General features: G+C 42.9%; 2 protein-coding genes across 3 annotated transcripts in view; one reads left to right on the top strand and one right to left on the bottom strand.

Annotated features, from left to right (window-relative positions):
- EXD1 (exonuclease 3'-5' domain containing 1) overlaps positions 1-4,292 on the bottom strand; it is a 47,677-nt gene extending 43,385 nt beyond the window's left edge. The window contains exon 1 of the mRNA XM_015429503.1: positions 4,160-4,292. Within this exon, the coding sequence (XP_015284989.1) occupies positions 4,160-4,292 (133 nt within the window). The remainder of the gene's footprint in view (positions 1-4,159) is intronic.
- A 5,263-nt stretch (positions 4,293-9,555) lies between these two features.
- The window catches only part of CHP1 (calcineurin-like EF-hand protein 1), a 38,568-nt gene continuing 30,623 nt past the window's right edge, over positions 9,556-17,500 (top strand). The window contains exon 1 of one of the 2 annotated variants that reach the window (XM_015429512.1): positions 9,556-9,770. In XM_015429512.1, coding sequence (XP_015284998.1) covers positions 9,704-9,770 — 67 coding nt within the window. In that variant the 5' untranslated portion in view covers positions 9,556-9,703. The remainder of the gene's footprint in view (positions 9,771-17,500) is intronic. The other variant, XM_015429513.1, reaches the window with a different exon arrangement.

Consider the following 17,500-nt stretch of genomic DNA (forward strand, 5'->3'; position numbering starts at 1 on the left):
AAAGGTCCATTGGTGGCTATTAGCCACAAGGTATAGATAGGGACTCTGGGGCAAGTGATTAACTGTATTCTTGGTGCTGGGGGGGGGCAACAGTGGGAGGGCTTCTAGTGTCCTGGCCCCACTGCTGGACCTCCTGATGGCACCAGGTATTTTTGACCACTGTGTGACAGAGTGCTGGACTAGATGGGCCATTGGTCTGATCCAACATTGGCTTCTCTTATTTTCTTAGAGCTTTGGGGGCGTGGGCCTTTTAACTTTCCTAAAACAAATGACAGAAAGTAGATGTTAGCCACAAGGTATAGATAGGGACTCTGGGGCAAGTGATGAACTGTATTCTTGGTGCTGGGGGGGGCAACAGTGGGAGGGCTTCTAGTGTCCTGGCCCCACTGCTGGACCTCCTGATGGCACCAGGTATTTTTGGCCACTGTGTGACAGAGTGCTGGACTAGATGGGCCATTGGTCTGATCCAACATTGGCTTCTCTTATTTTCTTAGAGCTTTGGAGGCGTGGGCCTTTTAACTTTCCTAAAACAAATGACAGAAAGTAGATGTTGCTGGGAGAAGTGGAATTGTCACTGTAAATATTAATCTCACCGTTCATTAAACTCTGTATGACTCAACTGGTTGGACTAGATGACCCTGAAGGTTCCTTCCAACTCTATGATTCTAATTATTATCTGAGGTTTCTGTTTGGATTACCAGTTGCCTAGACTCTTGGAAAGCTCTCCTAGGGCTGCCAACTCCAACTTGGAAAATTTCTGGAGATCTGGGGGTGGAGTCTGGGAAAGGGAGGATATGACTGGGATATGATGCTGTGACGGATTGCACTTTTAAAAGCTTAGAAGAGCTGTACAAACATTACATATCATAGTTGTATATATAGTTGTATATATAGTGCAAAATAGTGAAGATTTTAAAAATAAATTTATCAAAAGAATCACAAGCTCGGTTTCTAGTTATCAACTGATTGGGTTCAACTGGGGGGAAACAACATAGGTAATAAATATGTCAGAACTGGAAATTGATGTGCCCTAAATTGTGAGAATCACATCCTTAGATCCCATTCATCTCCTTTCTAGTATGGAGGCAAACTTTACAGCATCCTGGCTGTGTATTTTCCTTGTCCTGGGGACTGTGCTGGCTGCCGCCTAGCCACTGTGTTTCCCAGCTCCATGAATGGCCTGGAGTGCCCCAAGGGCCAGCAGGCACCGTGGGGGCGGAGGCCGGGCACTGAGGTGGTGGGACTCAGAGGCGTCCACCCGCTGGAGCGTCCATCCCGGCCGGCGGCTCCCCGGAGACTGAGGGCGAGTCAGTGGTCAGCAGGTCTGTGGGCGGGATGGAGGCGACAGAGGGAGGCGACGCGGCCAGGGGATTGGCCCCCCTCATGAGCAACAGATCAGGAACCCAAAGCCTGGGGAAGAGTTCACACGAAAGAGTTCACACGAAAACTCAAATATATATAAAGGGGAGATTTAAACTATGCAGTGTAAGTGGCAGTGGATTGAACCAGAAACTTACATAAAAAATACAAGTGCGGCTAGACTCCAGTTATTAAGCATGCTTGTCTTTATTACTGGCATATGAAATCAGTGGGGAACTAACACCCAAGGTTGCCAAGTCCCCTCTGGTCACCAGTGGTGATGGGGGGAGCAGGGTTGCCAAGTTGGGAAACTCCTGGAGATTTGGGGATGGAGCCAGGGGAGGACAAGGACCTCAGTGGGGTACAATGCCATAGAGTCCACTCTCCAACGCATCCATTTTCTCCAGGATAACTGATCTCTGGTGATGAGCTGTAATTCTGGGGATCCCCAGGTCCCACTTGGAGACTGGTAGCCTTACTAACACCCCATGTGTATGTTCACAGCATCAACAGCTGCAATCAAAATTCAAAGGAGACTGAGTGTTTGTATATATAGTTCCAATGCCATCACTCATATTAATTTTGTACAAATCCAAGAACCCAGCTTCATAATGCCAAGAAACAGGCTGCTACATTAAGAATCAAAGTGCTTTTAGTACTTGGACTTTTCAGCATTACTAAACCTGCACAGAAAACAACAGAATGTTAAGCTGTTAATTGGTACTCAAAGTACTGCAAGAACCTTCTGCATGCATGACTGAGCAGATGGCTCTATGTCAATGGTTCAAGTTATTTCTTTGGAATTTGTCAGTAGATGCCAGCTATGGAGCAACCCAGGAAGTGCGGAAGAGCAGCCAGCCCCTCTTACAGCTGAGTAAAATATGTAGATAATTTAAGCTTCTTACATATGACAGTGGTGTTGAAATTCACTCTTGCACAAGATGACTTGAGTAAAGATTAGATCTATATTTCATCTAAAAAGACAAATCTCGTCTAATCACACTGCAATGTGCTTTCAGTAAAATAAGTTGGCAGGAATAACTCAAGAAAATCTGGCTCAAAGACAGCTGCTCAGGAATTTTCAATAAAGAATTAACTGTCATTATTATAAGGAATGTTCAGTATTAGATGAGTGAAATATACTGGGTTCAGACGCATAGAAGTGATCAGCTCATAGGTTATTAGTGATTCAGCAAGAGAAAGAAGACTGGCTATTTATGCCTGAAAAGGGTCACACCCAAAACACACCCCACTCACAACAATACGCTATTTACACTCTATTGTTTCCCAGTTGGTTTACTCTAGGATCCCTGTCTCCCTACTGGCCCATTCTAAGATCCTAGCAATCTATTGTTCTGCATCCCAAGCTAAATTCTTTTGCAAGGACAGTTCAGGCTCAATACAGACAGGCTCAATATATAACAATAAGGGATTCAGAACCTAATCAGTGTCATTGGCCTTAGGATGCCAAGAACACGCTTTGCACATGTAAAGGGCAGGGAGAGATTGATATTAATAACAGCATTCTGCTAGTACCAACTGCATGGAAGAAGGAATTATTTGCATTAATAGAATTTTGCTCATGTAAATACATAACATTTTTCAGGACCAGCTACATGTTAAATGCTAGAAAACTATATTCATTACACTCTGTAAGATCAGGAATGCATAGCAGCAAATATTTCCAAGTCTTGGCTCCTAAGCCTTGTTTCTGCTTGTGCAGGCTCATTTCCATTGTGAAGCTCATTCCTTAATCATTAGGCACTTCCACTCATGCAACACCAATAATATGGTCTACAACAGAGGGCTGCCTCTGTAAAGGAAGAAGAGAGGCAGAAGCAGAAAAAAGGCTTAAGAGCCTAGCTCAAGAGACCTGTGACAAGTTTCTGTGATGTCCTTGCTACGTACAGCTTGTTATGTCCTCAGACCACTGCCAGGCGCCAGCCAGAGGCAGCTAGAGCATCAATCCCTAAAACAATAGGGACTAGGCTCCTGAACTGCAAGTAAGGAGCCAATAGGGACATTGGCAGGGGGTTCAAACCCGCCAATAGAACCTAGGGGTGTCCCTCCCCAATTGTATAAAGTTGGCCACCCGGCCGTTAGTTTTTGTTCCATGTGTTAAGTACTAATAAACGTGTCTTCTCCGATGTCATGGTCCGCATCCTGATGTATCGAACCCAGTACTTTTCACAGCTGGCTAAATATTGCCATTTCTCTAGCCATTTCCAATGCTTATATTGCCTGGTCTCACAAGCTTAGGCCATTACTCATGGCACCTGAATTTCAAAAGAAACAGAGGGGCATTCAACTTCTCTCCTGCTCATCCAGAATCCCATACTCTTAAATATAAACTTGGATTCTTAGTTGTGTGGGGCCCAATTCAGACTGGAACAATGGCTTGCAGGGATAGGGGTCTTAAACATTCCCCCCACATCATTTCCCCAACTTGAAATGGCCTGTGGGACTTATTATTTGTCCTGTTGTGGAACAAATATATATTGTACCCCCCCTCCCTTTGCCAAAGAATCTAAGTTTCAGCAGGGAACTCCCAGTGCACATCTGTTTAACAGGACTTGGGGACAAGCCCAGGAACAATGTATCATGAAATTAGGCTCTCAGGGAGATTATTAGGGGAACCACCTGACACGTGTATCAAATATACTTTGAGTTCCTAGAGAATAGTGTGGGCCCTGAAAATATATTATAGACACTGTCTCTACTCTGATTTAGAAGATAAAGAACCTCACTATTTTAAATAACATTGGACAGATATGAAAATAGTTTTAAACAAAAATAGAACCTCTGTTTATCAAGATACTTCGGTTGGAATCCACATGTTGCAGTACTCCTTGGAATATGCCACATTTCAGTGTGATTTCCACTGTTCTTCCCAGAGCATCACTGAGGAAGTAGTAATCACTGCTAGGATCCATTATGGCTCACTGTCCACGGTATCTGCTTTCAAACTAGATGAGAAACTAAACAGAGAAGTCTTCTGTTAAAATGCTTCCAGAAATATTAAAATCCAAGAAGGAACTAGAGTTATTGACAAAATTAATAAAACAATGTCCATTTTTATCTTTAGATTCTATATAATTCGTTTGGGGAACAAAAAATACAGCATCACTTTCCACCACCTTTAAAAATACAGGCTTAGATGTGAATTCTTAATACACAAAATACTAAAATAAAAAGCAATAAAACAATAGCAGGCCCAAGCATGTGCTCAATGTTACAGGAACAGCCAAAAAAATCCAGATTACTAGACAGAATGATCTGGGAGAGAACATACAGCCTCTAAATGAAATCTTCTTTCAGGAGCGCTCCATCTATGAATGTCAGCTGCTTAATGGGCCTTTTGTAGGACCAGCAACAAACATCAAATTAAACTTCAATGTAACCACAAAAGGAAACGTCCCCCTTTAGAAGACTTTCAAGCAAGGAGAAGCTGGTGTACAATTCTAGAAACTCCCATTGGGGTTGATTGTGTAAAAAGGATGTAAACTGACTGGTAGCTATTAGATTGTACAAACTGATTATTATTGTTGATTTTGCATGTTTTAGAATATTATGAATAATACACAATGCACTTTATAAGATGGAACATATAGAACACTAACTTATAAAAAAGGTTTTTGCAGTGTATATATATGTTGTTTGACTCTTCTAACACTGCAGCTCGAGTTTCCACCACCTGGAGGTGGGCAACCCTAGGCTGCATCCACCATGCTGTGTCAGAATTCTAAAAGTGCCCACAGTCTCAAAAAGGATGGGGACTCCCTGCCATAAACACATGCAGACAATCAACACCCATAGAACACATTTTAAAGTGAATTTAAGAAAAACTAATGCAACAACTCCCCCTCATGGATCACTGCGTTGTCGTGGCGAGGGGGCTTGCATGGTTCGATGAGGCTGTGGGCCATGCCGTGGAGGGCCACCCAAGATGGACAGGCCACAGCAGAGAACTCAGAACAAGCGTGATCCCCTGGAGAAGAAAATGGCAACCCACTCCAGTATGTTTGCCAAAAAAAACCCATGGAACGTATCAAAAGGCTAAAAGATATGACGCCGGAAGATGAGCCCCTCAGGTTGGAAGGTGTCCAATATGCTACTGGGGAAGAGCAGAGGGCAAGTACAAGTAACTCCAGAAAGAGTGAAGCGGCTGGGTCAAAGCCGAAAGGACGCTCAGTTGTGGATGTGTCTGATGGTGAAAGGAAAGAACAATGCTGCATAGGAACCTGGAATGTAAGATCTATGAATCAAGGTAAGCTTGACGTGGTCAAAAATGAGATGGCAAGACTGAACATCGATATCTTAGGAATCAGTGAACTAAAGTGGACAGGAATGGGCGAATTTAACTCAGAAGACCATTATATCTACTACTGTGGCCAGGAATCTCGTAGAAAAAATGGTGTGGCCTTTATAGTCAACAAGAGAGTGAAAAACTCAGTACTGGGATACAATCTCAAAAATGACAGAATGATTTTGGTCCGATTCCAAGGCAAACCATTCAACATCACAGTAATCCAAGTCTATGCCCCAACCACTGATGCAGAAGAGGCTGAAGTGGACCGGTTCTATGAAGACCTACAACACCTCCTAGAACTAACACCAAAAAATGATGTCCTCATCATCATAGGGGACTGGAATGCTAAAGTAGGAAGTCAAAAGGTAACCGGAATAACAGACAAGTTTGGCCTTGGAAAGCAAAATGAAGCAGGGCAAAGGTTAACAGAGTTTTGTCAAGAGAACACACTGGTCATAGCGAACACCCTTTTCCAACAACCTAAGAGACGACTCTACACATGGACATCACCAGATGGGCAACACCGAAATCAGATTGACTATATAATTTGCAGTCAAAGATGGAGAAGCTCTATCCAGTCAGTAAAAACAAGACCTGGAGCTGACTGTGGTTCAGATCATGAGCTACTCATTGCAAAATTCAGACTTAAACTGAAGAAAATTGGGAAAACCACGAGGCCATTCAGGTTTGACCTAGATCGCATCCCTGATGAATATACAGTAGAGGTGAAGAATAGATTCAAGGGTCTGGATTTGATAGATAGAGTGCCTGAAGAACTATGGACAGAGGTTCGTGACATCGTACAGGAGGCAGCAATCACCACCATACCAAAGAAAAAGAAATGCAAGAAAGCAAAATGGCTTTCTGATGAGGCTTTACAAATAGCAGAGGAAAGAAGGAAAGCGAAAGGCAAAGGCGAAAAGGAAAGATTTACCCAACTGAACGCAGATTTCCAGAGAACAGCAAGGAGAGATAAGGAGGCCTTCCTGAATGAACAGTGCAAAGTAATAGAAGAAAACAATAGAATGGGAAGGACTAGAGATCTCTTCAAGAAAATTGGAGAAATCAAGGGAGCGTTCCATGCAAAGCTGGCCATGATAAAGGACAAAAACGGTAGGGACCTAACAGAAGCAGAAGAGATTAGGAAAAGATGGCAAGAATACACAGAAGAACTATACAAGAAAGACCTCGATGTCCTTGACAACCACGACGGTATAATCACTGACCTCGAGCCAGACATCCTGGAATGTGAAGTTAAATGGGCCTTAGAAAGCATTACTAACAACAAAGCTAGTGGAGGTGATGGTATCCCAGCTGAGCTATTCAAAGTCTTAGAAGAGGATGCTGTTAAAGTTCTGCACTCCATTTGCCAGCAAATTTGGAAAACGCAACAGTGGCCACAGGATTGGAAAAGATCAGTATACATTCCAATCCCAAAGAAGGGCAATGCCAAGGAATGTTCAAACTATCGCACAATTGCACTCATATCACACGCTAGCAAGGTCATGCTCAAGATCCTACAAGCTAGGCTTCAACAGTACGTGGATAGAGAACTACCAGAAGTACAAGCTGGGTTTCGAAGAGGTAGAGGAACGAGAGATCATATTGCCAACATTCGCTGGATTATGGAGAAAGCAAGAGAGTACCAGAAAAATATCTACTTCTGCTTCATTGACTATGCTAAAGCCTTTGACTGTGTGGATCACAACAAACTATGGCAGGTCCTTAAAGAGATGGGAGTACCAGACCACCTCACATGTCTCTTGAGAAACCTGTATAAGGGCCAAGAAGCGACAGTTAGAACCGGATACGGAACAACTGATTGGTTCAGCATAGGAAAAGGAGTACGACAAGGATGTATACTGTCACCTTGCTTATTTAATATATATGCAGAGTACATCATGCGAAATGCTGGCCTGGATGAATCACAAGCGGGAATTAAGATTGCTGGGGAAAAGATCAACAACCTCAGATATGCAGATGATACCACTCTAATGGCTGAAAGTGAAAAGGATCTAAAGAGCCTCTTGCTCAGAGTAAAAGAGGAGAGCGCAAAAGTGGGCTTGAAGCTCAACATCAAAAAAACTAAGATCATGGCATCCGGCCCCATCACTCCTTGGCAAATAGAAGGGGAAGTCGTGGAAGTAGTGACAGACTTCACGTTCCTGGGATCCCAGATCACCGCAGACTGTGACTGCAGCCATGAAATTAAAAGACGCCTGCTCCTTGGGAGGAAAGCGATGGCGAACCTAAACAGCATGATAAAAAGTAGAGACATCACCCTGCCAACAAAAGTCCGCATGGTCAAAGCAATGGTATTCCCAGTAGTCATGTATGGCTGCGAGAGCTGGACTATAAGGAAGGCCGAGCGCCGAAGAATAGATTCTTTTGAACTATGGTGCTGGAGAAGACTCTTGAGAGTCCCTTGGACTGCAAGAAGAACAAATCAGTCAATCCTCAAAGAAATCAACCCTGACTGTTCCCTGGAAGGCCAGATAATGAAACTGAAGCTCAAATACTTTGGCCACCAAATGAGAAGGGAGCACTCACTGGAGAAGACCCTGATGCTGGGAAAGATTGAAGGTCAAAGAAGACGGGGAAGGCAAAGGATGAGATGGTTAGACAGTGTCATAGATGCAACGAACATGAAGTTGAGCAAACTTCAGAGGACGGTGGAAGACCAGAAGGCCTGGCGTGATCTGGTCCATGGGGTCGCGAAGAGTCAGACTCCACTGTGCGACTGAACAACAACAAAAATGCAACAACTGCACAGATAGTAGCCATATTTTAGTCTCAGGAGTTCTGCTTCCTCCACTGTTTCTAGAACAAGAACTGAAACTGTGCTAGAGGTTCACAATAACAAGGGGAGGGAAGCCCATATTCCTACTGATAAGAAGTCACTGTAACAATAAATGCAGTCCGGTCCCAAGATTAAAAAGCAGCAAATTAAAGGAATTAAAGATAATAAGAGCCATATTCAAGTTTTAGACCCTTGGATCCATCACCAGCTTTAGAAAGGATTCATAAATCTATAAAAATTAGCCATGAGATATTTAATTCCAACAGTCTACACAACTATAGTAGAAACCTAAGCATGTTAAAAGTTAGGTCCATGGAAATTACTCCCTAGTACTGTAAACGCCTTTAAGCCTCCAGTGAACGGCTATCCTAGTGTTTGGGTAGACTACTGAGCCAACAATCTATAGTTTCCCCCAGCTACGCACACCCTACCATATACTGGCGGTGGCGGCAAAGCACAGGAAGCGTTTCCTTTATTCCCGTTATGGTGGGCACAGTCTCTTTGAAGAAAGTTTAAATAAGGCAGGGACAGAACATTGTAATTTCAGAAAAAGCAACAAAGAGCTTGGCCGTTGACTACAAGCACTTCCTCAACTGTGACTGTTTGCCTGCAGAATTCGTTGTTGTTTTTTAACCACTGGAAAATTTAAAAAGGAAAGGGCGCGCCTCACTCCTAGAACCGTCTTGCGACAAGCAGGCCGTGAAGCCGTTTCGAACAGTAAGGTGCCTCATTACTCCTCCACTCTCGGCGTCTTCCTGGCCTTATAATACACTACCGCCTCTCCTATAATAAGCTGGGAGCCCGAGGGGGGAACCGAACAGCTGCGCTACACGTGAGAAAGAAGCCTTGCATCACCTCAACCACCACTGGAAGAAAACCCTTTTCTTTATCAGAAGTCGGAGAGCTAAATTGCTGCTGGGATTTGTAGTTTTTAGGAAACATTTAAGACCCGCCTGTAGTGACGTCAGGCCAAATGGGAGCAATGGAGCAGACAGGTTCGAAAATCGTTCTACGCAGGCGCACTTTCGATAGGTTGGGCTAGTGTTGTACTCGGTAGCTGGGGGAGGGGAGACGGGAGGTGATAAGAGGGGGCGTCGCGCGCTCCGTCAGTTGCAGTCTCAGTAGCTGGCCCAACGTAGCTGATTGGCTGGTGGGCGCAGTGGAGGTTCACCGGCTCTAGGCCCAGAGAAGTCTCTCTAGTCCTTTGCCTGGTTGTTTGCGGTGAGGCGGCCGTGATGGGTTCCCGGGCGTCCACCTTGCTTCGGGACGAGGAGATTGAAGAGATCAAGAAGGAGACGGGCTGTGAGTACTAATAGGGGTCGTGCCAGCCTTAGTTCCCCGGGGCTCAGGCTAGTCGAGCGTGGAAATCGTCTGCTCTCGAGTGAGGCGAGCGAGTCTGTCTGGTTCTCTCTCTCCCTGACACGGGCTTGGGCGGGAAGCCACAGTTGCTTGGCGTCGGTTAGTCTCAAAAAACCGGCCGGGAGCCTCCACCCCAGACTGGCTGCCGTTGGCCCTTCAGAACATTTCGTTCGCCTTCTCTCTCCCTTTTGTCCAGCAGGATGTGGTGTTGGTTGTCAGAGTGTCGAGATGCCTGTCCTAGGCATCCTGTGGATTTCTGCCTAGATGTTGCCGATGGAAAGGGTCATGAGCTGCCCTGTCTGCGTAGGAAGGTGAACTTCGGCAGGTGTTGCTTCAGTTCTCTCACCTATGCCACTCTTAAAGGCACGGGAACATTTTTCCGCTGTTTTTCTATCTAGCAACCTCTGCCCCATAGTATCAAAGGTTGTGTCCCAAGCACAGTCCCGAGACATGTCTCTTTCGGATTAAAATTGACAGGCATCTTTTTTTCCTTTGGATATCTTATTGCCAAATTCTTCAATGTGCTATAGCCCTGTTGGTTCAGAGTAGCTGCCAATAGTTGATTTGAAAGTCTTGACGCAATGGAATGAATACTCTTGTCACATAAATGTTTGAGTTAAGTATTTTTTAATGTGAAGGTGTGATCTTAATTTTTTTTATGTGGTCAACAATTAATCTCTCCACCAAAAAAGCACTGGAGCTCCAGGGCAGTAAATTCCGTTCATGCTGGTAGTTGTAGGTCTTCCTCTATTTAATTAGCTGTCAGAATCTAGATATCTTTTGGAGTTCTGTGAAGAACTATCCTTGTTGGCGGAGGGAAGGAGGAGTTTAAGATAGCAGTAGTGGCAATTTTAATGATACTTTAATGTATTTATTTATCCTGTTTTAGATCATTTAAGCAGCATAAATATTTTACTTAAGTTTTTAGTAGAGGTGGGCTGTGAGTAGAGTTTAGCTTATTTAGGAGATCTCTCACCTAATCCCTTGCTATGTGAAGAAGAAATTGAACTTGCTTATGCTTCCATGTGTTCTCTTAATTGCTAGTGCTACATTTGTTCCTGAAGTATGCATTTAAAAACAAGTTCGGTCGGGTTAGAACGGATAAAAGGAAGCACTTCTTCACCCAAAGAGTGATTAACACATGGAATTCACTGCCATAGGAAGTGGTGGCAGCCACAAACATGGACGGCTTCAAAAGGGAATTAGATAAGCATATGGAGCAGAGGTCCATCAGTGGCTATTAGCCACAAGATATCGATAGGGGCTCTGGGGCAAGTGATGATCTGTCTTCTTAGTGCTTGGGGGGGTCAACAGTGGGAGGGCTTCTAATGTCCTTGCTCCACTGGTGGATCTCCTGATGGCACCTGGTATTTTTGGCCACTGTGTGACAGAGTGTTGGACTGGATGGGCCTTTGGCCTGATCCAACACTGGCGTCTCTTATGTTCTTAAGTTCTGGCTTAAACTAAGTCTAGAATTATGCATGCTGCCGTCCGAGTACAAAACACATCATTACTTCTTTGAAAAATGTGAATTTAACTCAGAGATATTACACTGCCACCTTAGTATGCTTTGGAACTTTCAAAAGCATAATTGTCATAGTAGTAGTCAGTTTGTGTTTCTGTATTGCACAAACTTTTATGTGAGTGTCTCTGAGAGCAACTAATTAGTGTATCTGTGTTTATTTATAGTACTTCTAATATGAAATGTGTTGCCGCCTTCATCAGGTTCGCCTTCATAACAATCCAGTGAGGTCATTGTAATTCCCATTTTACAGCTGAGATAGTGACCTGCCCAGGGCCATATGGCAACTTCTTGTCTGAACTGAGATCCTAATGCTGATCTGTAGTAAAGTACAATGCTGCCATAAAATAGAGTAGATTCAACATAGTATTAGCATATCAGATTTGTAATGCTTTGTTCTGTACAAAAGAAATGCAGCAGTTACTCTGACTTGATGTAAATAGCAAGGGCTCAACTCCTGAGGGCACAGTTCCATCAAAGCCAGGGCCAGGAACTCTTCTGTCATTCTTAGATCCAGAAGAAAGCCCCTCTTCCCAGTTGCCAGCTGCCATCAACAAGGCTAGAAGGAAAAGAGGGTGCAGCCTGGATCTAGCTCCAGGTAACAACCCCCTTCCCTCCAGTTTCCAGCTACCACAGATGGGACTGTTCTGAGATAAGTTGAGAAGTAGCCAGGTAACCATCATTGTGTCTGGATCTAAATCAGCTGACCACATGTTTGACACCCCTGGTTTAGAACATCACAATATTGTCAGAATGCAAAATATAATGCCTAAATTGTGCCATGGTTGATAAAAAGCCAGATGGATTCCTTGTGTGTATTTGGGATTGATTTGTTTGACAGGATAGGAGCTAGTTTGGTGTAGTGGTTAAATGCACGGACTCTAATCTGGGAGAACCACTCCTCCATTTGCATGTGCTGGATGACCTTGGGCAAGCCATAGTTCTGGCACAGCTGTTCTTGAAAAAGAGCAGTTTCTGCCAGAGCTCTCTCAGCCCCACCTACCTCACAGGGTGTCTGTTGTGGGGAGGGGAAGGAAAAGGAGTTTGTAATCTGCTCTGAGACTCCTTTGGGTAGTGAAGGGCGGGGTATAAATCCAACCTTCTCTTCTTCTTGAAGTTCTACAGTTCATACAGGATAGTGCAATACTGCAGCCTGGTGATGTGGGTGTGGGTTATGGTTTCAGGACTGCTGGTCTCACATGATCAAACTCACCTTTTTCCAGTTGCTTAACTGCATCAAAGGAAGCTAAAAATACACTAAATGGTTTCCTGGTATTGCTTTTTGTAAGCAACTGCTGTGGTTGCCGTGGGGATAATATATCAGTAAGGATAGGCTGACTGATAGCGGCATAGCTGGGAGAGGTAAGACAGGAAATTAAATCAAAGCTACAGTGATTAATTACTTTCTGGAAGTGTATGCTATTAGGCAAAATACTGTGAGTTGTTAAGAATTGTGTTACTAAAAAGGCTCCATATTATACAAGATTCTTCTTGTCTCTTTGCATAGCTTTATGTGGTTGATCTTTCAAGTTTAATTATCTTCAGTAGAATAAAAAGCCAAACTCTGTAGATAAATTATACAATTTAGTCAAATATATTTGCATCACTGTTTCTGCCTGCTACAAAGAAGAACAAAAAGAGCATTGAAGCCCCACACTTAATTACTAGAAACCTTGCATGATAATCTGGTTTCTGATATTTTGCCAGATGTTACCTACATAGTTCATATTTGCAGCCATAAATATTAAAAATAAATTGATTTTTTAAATAAAAAGACTACTGAAATTTTGAGATGCTAAATTCTGTGCCAGTTAGAAGTGTTGTGTTTGTATTGTCTTGTAATGCTTTCATAAGTGTAAGTAGTCTTTGGATCTTTGAATACATGCATTATAAATAGTCTGCCTGTGAGGAGCTGCTGGATTGCATTTGAATAAATGGACTCTAATCCATGAAAATTTACTCTGGAGTAATATTTTGTTAGCCTTTAAAGTGCTACTAGACTCCTGTATCTGTAACTACAAATTACGAAATACTTGTGTTGCGTCTGAGATCAACATTTGCTTTACTTCTGCAGAAAGATCTGTAGGCCTATGGGGTAATTAGTTTATGGAATGATTTCAGTGTCACATGTAGCCATTGAACAATTCCATGTTGAGAAATATTTTTAAGTGCGAAGAAGAAATTTCACAAATCATATGTTCTGTGGTTAATGTGCTCTGTTAATTGGATGGGTGCAATTTTCTGAAAATATCTTTCTCATATTATCACTAGATTTCTTCTTGGATCCTAAACATAATATTTCCTTCATCTTCTTCTATAACTTTCCTGTTGTCATCCTTTCTCACTAAATTAAGGTTAGCCTGAATAAGTTTTACCCTTCATTTGGCTTTTCTCTCTGATGTGTAAGGATACTTTCCTGTTCACGTACTGGTAATACTTCTGTTTAGGAATATACAGTATCTAAAGAGACATTGCCCTGACCTGGATAGCCAAGGCTAGCCCCATCTCATCAGATATCAGAAGCTAAGCAGGGTTGGCCCTGGCTAGTTTTTGGGTGGCAGACTATCAAAGAATACCAGGGTTGTGACATAGAGGCATGGAATGGCAAACCACCTCTGAATATCTTTGCCTTAAAAACCCCATGTGACCCATAAGGCAGCTGTGACTTGACAGCACTTTCCACCATGAAAGAGACATCACATAGGTTAGCTTTATTGAATAAAGTCAAAAGTTTAGAAATGTTCTTTAAAAAATGGGGGAGATCTATGAAGAATAGGTTGGCATGTTTCTACAGTCCCCAACCTCTTTGAGCCTGTGGGCACCTGTGATATTTTAACACCACCACAAAATGGCTGCCACAGGAGATGGAGCCATGTACAAAATGGTTGGCACAGGAGGTGGAGCCGTATGCCCTCCAGGAGCCAATAAACTGATCAAGTGCTTCTTTGCTTTCCTCCTTGTGCTGGCTATGAAGATAAGTGTTGGCTTCTGCTTGCTGAGCTGGGGGTGGGTAGAGAGATGCTGGGCAGGGAGTAAAACACTGCCCCCACCCCTGCTGGCACCCACCTTCCTACCCTCCCTTCTCTCGTGCAGCACACTTGATTAGATGGGATGCTAAGATACCCCCCTGACCCAGGCTCCCTTCCAGACTGGTACTACAGCAAGTGCCAGGTTGGGGAACTGTGACATACTTACTAAGACTGTTTTTACCATCTGCACTTGGTTTGTAAAAGACTCCTCTATTCTGTACTCAGCTGATTTTACCACCCTGATTCATGCTTTTGTAAACTCAAGGCTGGATTGATGTAATGTTATGGGGCCTACCCCTGAAGGAATCCCATACACTTGATATAAAATGTGGCATCTTGTCTGCTGACCGGTGTGGGTCACTTAACATCCATTCTCTAAGAGCTTCATTTATTAACTGTTTGTTTCTGTGCTCAATTAAAAATGCAGGTTGTTTCCATAAGTGCTTCAGGACTTTGGGCCCACATCCCAGAAGGACTAGCTCTTTCTATATTAATCCATACAGCGGTTTCTAGACTATCCTTGATGGGGACTTCTTTGTAATTGTTGGTTTTGATGGTTCTGGCCTATGTAATTGTGTGTATGAAGTGCTGTCGAGTCGCAGCCAACTTATGGCAACCCTGTAGGGTTTTCAAGGCAAGAGTCTAACAAAGGTAGTTGCCATTGCCCTTCTCTTCAAAGCGACAATGGAATTTCTTGGTGGTCTCCCATTGAAATACTAACCAGGGCTGACCCTACTTAGCTTCTGAGATCTGACAAGATTGAGCTAGCCTGGCCAGCGTAGTCAGGAGCTATGTAACTCGGTTCACTGTTATTACTAATTACTTGATTATTATTAGTGTAATGAAGTGTATTTGACTGTTTTTACATCACTGAGCAACAAAATTAAATGTAATGGGGAAGTAGGATATATATTTTTGGGGAAAAAAATAGTTGTAGAGGTAGCAGGCTACTTTGTACTTGAATTTTATTGCCACGACTGGTTTTTCTACTTAGATAATGCCCATAATATATGTAAATAATACTAACTAACATTGCATTTAAACAAGAGGTAGAAAAGCAAGCTAGTTTTATTTTGCAATTTAGTTATAAGGTCACTAACACCGATCTTGAACTGGTACAATATTTTGTGGATACTAAATCCATAGTGGACAATTTCTTGACATTTGCTTACCAACACAGTTTTAAAGACAATATGAAATGTGTAGTGGTAGCTCACTCTCAGTATTCTGTTCCTCTTATTGCCGCAGGCACTCATAAAACATACTCAAACCCAGCCTTTTATGTGTTCATCACTTTGAATAGTGTTAGGAAAAATGAATTTAGAATGTATCTTCCAGCTTATAAAGTGACATAAATAGGATTGTGTTCTGAGGTACAATTTGAAATTAGAGTATTTGAGGCGTGAAATATTTTAGTATACAGCATTATGTAATGAATGAGAGTATAACGGAAAGTTAGAACTTTTACCATAGTTAAATTTTTATTCAACATTCCAAAGAGTTCCCAGACAATTTCTCATTCAGGTATTATTCAGGGGCAAACCTTTGTAGCTGTGAAAAAATATACAATTCCATTATCTGTCACTCACTACTCCTGATACTTGCAGTTGTTGATATAATATAAGCAGTCCCTCTTTAATGGTACAGGGAAGGGGTCTCTGAGACCACCCTTTGACACTACTAAAATTGGATGGTTATTGCAGGTCTTGTACTACCATTACACTTCTTCTGTGCTGTACCATTAGGTGTATGCTGTTATGTGAGCAAAGTGTTCACTCACACTGTTTATAGTGTTAAGAATACTGTAATATTCCTGAGGAAAGTGTACCTATGTAGGAGATGTATGTGGGACTTTTAAAAACAGCTATTTGGCTGCTGGTGGTGTTGCTTGTGGTCTGTGCTGCTGTCATAGAGTACTGCAATGATGCCAAGAGGTATTAGCTTAAATGAATTGCTTGTTGACTTCTGGATTGCAATAACTTACTAATTACAGACACAGGAATGTTGTGAGGAATGTTGTACAGGGCACATCCCTTTTTCCTTCTGGGGAAGTTAACACTGTATGATTGGCAACATCTGCTCCATTGCTTACCTGTTGTATCTTTGTTTAGTGTACTTGGCCTGCTTTCATATTTCTGTACATTGCTTATGGCAATAGAAAAGCCACTTTATATTGGTGATGCAGTGGTAGATGAACTGTAATGCAGATAATTGTGACCAAATCAAATTTCTCAAGGAAAGGTCACAGCTAATGAACTAGGAGAAGCTTCCAGTTTATGACAACCTGCTGAATTACTGACCTCCAAAACATCCTATTGTTAACAGTCTTGCTCAGGTCTTGCAAACTGAGGGCCCTGGCTTCCCTGATTGGTTCAGTCCATCTCACGTTGGGTTTTCCTCTTTTCCTACTGCCTGCACCTTTTCGTAGCATTTTCTTTTCCAGAGACTCTTGTCTTCTGATGATGTGACCAAACCATGATTGCCTCAGTTTAGTCATTTTAGCTTCTAGGGAGAGTTCAAGTATGATTTGATCTAGAACCCACTTATTTGTCTTTTTTGGTCCATGGTATCTGTAAAACTCTCCTCCAATACCACATTTTAAATGAATCAGCTTTCTTCCTGTTAGCTTTCCTCATTGGACAACTTTCACACTCATATATAGTAACGGGGAATGTTGTTGTTGTTCAGTCGCACAGTCGAGTCTGACTCTTTGCGACCCCATGGACCAGCTCCCGCCAGGCCCTCCTGTCTTCCGCCGTCCTCTGAAGTTGGCTCAATTTCATGTTCGTTGCATCGATGACACTGTCTAACCATCTCATCCTTTGCCGTCCCCGTCTTCTTTGACCTTCAATCTTTCCCAGCATCAGGGTCTTCTCCAGTGAGTGCTCCCTTCTCATTTGGTGGCCAAAGTATTTGAGCTTCGGTTTCATTATCTGGCCTTGCAGGGAACAGTCAGGGTTGACTCTCAAGAGTTCTCCAGCACCATAGTTCAAAAGAATCTATTCTTCGGCGCTCGGCCTTCCTTATAGTCCAACTCTCGCAGCCATACATGACTACTGGGAATACCATTGCTTTGACCATGCGGACTTTTGTTGGCAGGGTGATGTCTCTACTTTTTATCA

This window comes from Gekko japonicus, unplaced genomic scaffold, assembly GCF_001447785.1.
Source record: "Gekko japonicus isolate JY-2015 unplaced genomic scaffold, Gekko_japonicus_V1.1 scaffold251, whole genome shotgun sequence".
In the NCBI taxonomy this organism is placed as follows: domain Eukaryota; kingdom Metazoa; phylum Chordata; class Lepidosauria; order Squamata; family Gekkonidae; genus Gekko; species Gekko japonicus.